The 6102-nt window shown below is 36.7% G+C and overlaps 1 protein-coding gene across 1 annotated transcript; it reads right to left on the minus strand.

Annotated features, from left to right (window-relative positions):
- Window positions 1-1649: 1649 nt before the first annotated feature.
- LOC149209721 (uncharacterized) lies at window positions 1650-2111 on the minus strand. The gene has a single exon (XM_089398720.1). It carries the CDS (start codon window positions 2109-2111, stop codon window positions 1650-1652), a length of 462 nt encoding a protein of 153 aa, XP_089254846.1.
- Between the last annotated feature and the right edge of the window lie 3991 nt (window positions 2112-6102).

Consider the following 6102-nt stretch of genomic DNA (forward strand, 5'->3'; position numbering starts at 1 on the left):
TGTCCCTCCCCCTCGCACTCCTCCTCAAATGTTTTTGGTTATCAAAGGCAATATTGAATGCATAATACCATGCACCTTGCCTATACAAGAAAAAACATTTTAATTTGAATATAAAATTATTGGAAAATTTGAAAAAAATAAAAACTAGTTAAACAAAGAAAAGAGAAGACCAAACATAAGACCTTTTATTAAGCCGAAGGCTTATCTATGGTGAAGTTTATCCTCACAACATATGTTCAGATACAGAATCTGAAGGCTTATCTATGGTGAAGTTTATCCCCAGAACATATGTTCAGATACAGAATCTGAACAGGTGCCCTTCCTCCTCCACAGGTGCCCCTCCCCCACACACTCCCCTTCGTCATCATCCATGACAAAAGCTGAACATGTGTCCCTCCCCCTCCACACACTCCCCTTCCTCATCATCCGTGATAGAAGTTGAACATGTGTCCCTCCCCCTCCACACACTCCCCTTCGTCATCGTCCGTAACAGAAGCTGAACATGTATTCCTCCCCCTCCACACACTCCCCTCCATTTGTAGTTTTTCTTTAATACTCCTTGCATCCTTTAAAACAAGAAATAATATTGGAAAATTTCTTTAATATTCCTTGCATCCTTTAAAACAAGAAATAATATTGGAAAATTTCTTTAATACTCCTTCCATCTTTTAAAACCAAAAAAAATATTGGAAAAGCTACCAAACCTTTTACAATATTCCCAATTTAACTCTTTGCAATCAGACTTACATAAAGCAAAAATATATTTTATCATATTCTAAAATATAAATAAAATTATCATGAAAATAGAAATTTTAAAATTATAAATAATACACAAAATATCCCATTAACTTTAATTTTTCGAAAATAAAAATAAAAATACCAAACTTAATACCGTTCACAAACAAATGGAAATATAAAGATTACAATAAGCATGTATCAGTGTTGAAATTTGTCATGACATAGAGCAAATGCATCAGGATGCGCAAGAAAGTAAGAGATTTTGAGATGGATTGTGAAATTTGGAACGCAAACTTTATAGCGTTTTTAATGTTGCAAAACCAAGTAAAAACCACTCACTAATTTGCTGCTCCATTAGAGCAATTATTTCACTTTATAAAGCAAAATCATACATTTATTTCTAAGCTTAGGGAGGATGGAAAACTTCTACCTATTCTGATAGAAACTATAGCGCGGGGACCGTAAAATTGTACTAAATGCGCAAAACTAGGAGAAATCGCAACACTTTAGAAATTGCATTGACTTGCCAGATTAAAAGTAGCAGAATAGAATGCATAATTTATTCAGTACAAAAAGAGCTCGATTGTATTAATATCATATGAGTCCCAATATACATATGGAAAGGCTGAAATATCAAGTTAATGCTTAAACTTGGGAGAGGGTAAAAATATCCTCTCATACTTTTACACCGCATGAAAGTCTAAGGAAAAAAAGGTACCAGAAGATAGTATGATTTGCATGGTTTGTCCATGCAGTAAGCTTGAAACACCAAAAAAATGACCAAACAGTTTGGCCAGATGCAGTAAGCTTGAAACACCAAAAAAATGACCAAACAGTTTGGCCAGAGATAGATAAGTCCTCATTATCTGAGCATCTTCAGTCAAAAAGTGAAAACAGAGTGCATAATTTATTCACTTGGTTAATGATTTACCTATCTCAACGCTAGTGACAAATAACTCCTCCCGCTCACCACTGGCCTTCTTCCCTACAGGAATAGCAATGGTCTCGTTACCCCCACATATTTTCACCACAGTGCCCCTCTCTTTATTACATTCTATTATCGCCCTCGCGTTATACAGCCATGGCGCGCCTAGCAGCAGAGAGTAGGAGTTCTTGGGATTCGGCAGTGGCAAAACATGGAATGTGGTCAAGATTCGAACCCGGCCAACATCAACAGCAACGTCCTCAATCACACCTGCTGGGATACTCTCACTCCCGCTAGGAATTTTCAGAGAATGAGCACTCGGCCCCGTGGGTTGGAGGCGCAGAGCTTTCATTGTATGATAAGGCATTATATTCACTGCCGAGCCGCTTCCTATAATAGCGTCGCGGACAACGTTGCCGGCTATCACCACGTCCACTGTCATAGCCATCTCCACAAAGAGATACAGAAAAAGCCAAAGCAGAAAGAAAACACTCTTTAACCTTAAACCCTAATTCTGAAAACCAGAGAGAATTAGGACGCGTAACGCCTTCAACCCTTTTGCTAATTTGATCACAGAGCGTGAGACTTGCATTTATTTTCTCCCGCGGAGAGCGAGAATGACATGTACACCTAACCGCTCATAACTCAAATTGGAAAAATAGTGAAGTCCATTCAAAATGGCTTCTATACCATTTATGAAAAATAAGAATTGGTGGACTAATAACTACGACACGGTGTTGTGGAATCATTGGGTTACACTGTTAGATTTTGGAAGTACAACAAGATAGGATTCTTTGCAAATCATTCTAAACACCAAAACTCTAGAGATGTTTAATATCAAAATTATAGATCATTTTGATCCACTTAATTATGTTGTTTATCCCGTTTTCTCCTACTTATGTAAATAGTGCGTTAAATTTGGGGTAATATTTCATTAAAGAGTTGCGAGAAGGATGTCCTATTTGACATAGTCAGATTTTTTCTTAATCTTATCAAGGATGTCCAATTTGACATAGTCAGATTTTTTCTTTTTTGTTTTGTATTTCTTTTTAATTTATTTTTTAAATAATTATTATGAAATGAGATAAAACTGGGTTTGGAGTATGCTCTAAAATTGTTTTTGTTTGACTAAGAACTTGTCTTCCTTGGATGTAAGGAAACATGTTGATTGCCTAGGACCTAGAGGCAACAAGAGTGAAAGCCTGCCCCTTTATAGATCACCAACGAGTAATTCTAGGTATTGTGTTTTTTGTTGAATAATAGTAATAAGTGTGCCTACATTCACAAATAGGAGCCAATGATGGTTGTCCCCATTGTTCGTTTGATAACTGAGTAATGATAGGTGTAGTTGTCATTGAATAATAGCAATAAGTCCGCCTACATTCACAAATAGGAGTCAATAATGGTTGTCCCCGTTGTTGGTTTGATAACTGAGTTATGATAGGTTCTCTCATTATGTATAAAAAGAATTAAAAAAGAAGAAGAAGAAGGTAAAAGATATGGTAAAAGTTAGCGTGATTTTTGAGCTTGTAATATGACATTAAAACTTTAGGCCTAATTGAGTTTTGTTAACATCATTATGTTATTTTTCAAGCAAAATATAATGTATATGTTTCCATTAGTGTAGCTTTTGAGTAGCTAAATGATGGAATCTTGCTACAAAAACTTGTGGAGTTGTAGAGAACACATTATTCTTGTGCACAACTATTTTTCCAATATATATATATTAGAGCCCCTGGGGAATCTCAATTAGCGATGGCCTTGAAAATGAAGTATTATGTTCCAGGTTCAAATCCCTCAAGTTTACCCATGAGCAGTGTGTTGGGGGTGACATGGTTCGCCTAGAGTTTATAGTGGTAACGATTGGAATCGACCCTGTGTCACGTGAGTATGAGATTGAGCCAATTGCCTATATATATATATATATATATATATATATATATATATATGTATATGTATATGTATATGTATATGTATATGTATATGTATATGTATATGTATATGTATATGTATATGTATATGTATATGTATATGTATATGTATATATATATATATGTATATATATATGGAAATCATTATATCCTTGAAATTATAAGATCTTCTACTAATGCAACCTAAAATGGTCATACCATTATCAAACATTCTCTTTTCTTTGGATGATAAGTATTAATGTCTCCTAGTGCACCATATAATTTTTTTTCCTAATGGTTAAAGCCCCAGAAAGTTAGAGTGGAAATAGACGAGAGGTTTTTAAGATTTTAATATATTTCAATCAAGAGAATAATGTATTAAAAATAGTAAAAAGTATTATTTTTTTAATATTATATACACAAACACACACACAAGTGACTTTATATGTGGATGCTATTTTATGGAAAATGCATTTGTTTAGATTATATAAAAGTAAGGTCAAAGATAGATATACATTTGATTTCTCAAAAATTGATGTTTTAATGTATTTGTAGCCCAAACCACCAGGTTTGTGATCCTAAACCTATATCTGAAGCAACCAAGCCACTGAGCATGTATGATTCCCATCAAGAAAAAAATAAATTCTAAAAATGTGAGTGTGTTCCTAGCACATGCATGTTGTTAGTACTAATAATGCATGCACGTTCATAGTGCCAAAACTTTGTGTGTGCTTCTAGTGCTAGGAACATGCACACCTTCCTACAACTAATGACTTTGATACATGGAAATAACTAATGACTTTAGCACAGGGAAATAGTGACTTTAACACATGGGAAATGGTGGAGTTGGGATTGGGGCAGTGGGGATGGCGAGAGAGGGACGAATAGAGAGGATAAGTGAGATAAAAAGAGAAAGAAAGAGAGAGCTTAAGAGAGAGGGGCAGGGATTGGGGAAGAATGAGTTGGTGGGAAATGGTTGAGTTTGGTTTGGGAGGTCGGAAGGGGGAGAGAGGAAGTGATAGAGGGGCCAAGAGAGATAAAGAAAGAAAGAAAGACAGGAGGGAGGTGAGTGAGGGGAGATAGTGAGTGGGAGTCAAGAAGTGAGGGAGATAAGGAAAGAGGGTAGGGAAGGGATAAGGAGGGAGATATTTGTGGTTGAAATAGGGAGAAAGAGAGACACAAAGTTGGAGGGGGGTGTTGTGAAGGAAAGAGAGATAAGTTGTGTGAGAGAGTGAGAGTAATGGGGGTACAGAAAGAGAAGGGGGAGAGACTGGAGGGGGAAGAAAGAGGAGGAATAAGAGATAGAGAAATGACATAGTGGGTAAGATAATGAGAGAGGGGGAGGGAGGGAAGGAGAGAAAGATAGAGAAGGATAAAGAGAGGGAAATATATATAGAGCTGGAGGGTAGAGAAAGAGAGAGAGATTTGGGGGCGACAGAGAAGGAGCGAGGTGGGAGATATAAATATATCTGGAGGAGAGGGAGTGAGTAAGAGAAAGGGAGAGAGATAGATTGAGAAGGATAAAGGGAGGGAGATAAAGACAAACTTGGAGAGGAGAGAGACAGAGGGGGGGTTGTTGTGAAGCATGGATTGAGTGAGGGAGGGAGGGATAGAGAAATAGAAGAAGCGGTGGGGAGAGAGAGAGAGAGAGAGAGAGAGAGAGAGAGAGGGAGAGTGATCTGAAATGTTGGGAAAACTTGTTAATGCTATGCCATCTCCCTCATCAGTATTAAAAACGTGTTTAGGATCATCTTAAAGTAACCAAAATATGAGGATTTATGTGTCAAGCGTTATGTGTATTTTATGAGAAATTTATGAAATTAATTAATTGTTTTAAACACATATACAACAAGTAAAATTACAGAGAAGTAAAACACAACAAACTCATAAACACAAAACTGATAAAGGAGTTCACCCCTCCTGGGCTACATCTTCTTGGACTTGCTTCAATGGCTAGGCCCTCTTTGGTTTAATGGTCAATTATCTGATTGCATGCACTTGCAATGCTCCAATGGATTTGCAACCTACTCCATTGGATTCAGAAGACTCAAAAACCACAAAAATGACTTTCCAAGCTCTGCAATTGGACTTCAGCTGATGTAGGCTTGACCTCCTCTCCTCATGGCCCTAAGCTTCCTTAAACTTCAATGTAGAAAAATCACATACAAAAGTGCCTTTCTTCCTTTGCAAACTATTCCATTGTGTTAAGAGCATCCAAATCATCTAGGAATGACTCTTTTTGAGCCAAAATTGGTCATAAATAGCTAAAGTTATGGCCTCTTTAGTTTCTCCTAGGAAATCTCCACTAAGTCTGGAAAAACTCATGTTAACTCCCCCAAATTTGGAGGTAGCTCCGGATTTATCGACTCTGCCAAAAGATCTGCCAACTTAACTATTGTTTAGTTAATGGTTAAGCATGGTTAATTAATTGTTAAACCTTCTTAGTGCATTAAGCACGGTTAGCATTAAATGTTATCGATTAATTTGCAGTGTTGGTCTCATGGGACAGTGTTAACCCTAGCGATTAAC

The sequence above is a fragment of the Pinus tabuliformis genome, chromosome 1_2 (genome assembly GCF_031772625.1).
Source record: "Pinus tabuliformis cultivar Carrire ecotype Pingquan chromosome 1_2, CPIR1, whole genome shotgun sequence".
Lineage (NCBI taxonomy): Eukaryota > Viridiplantae > Streptophyta > Pinopsida > Pinales > Pinaceae > Pinus > Pinus tabuliformis.

What these genes read in the sequence shown, in the direction of transcription:
- LOC149209721 (XM_089398720.1), bottom strand. Translation starts at nt 2,111, where the DNA reads ATGGCTATGACAGTGGACGTGGTGATAGCCGGCAACGTTGTCCGCGAC.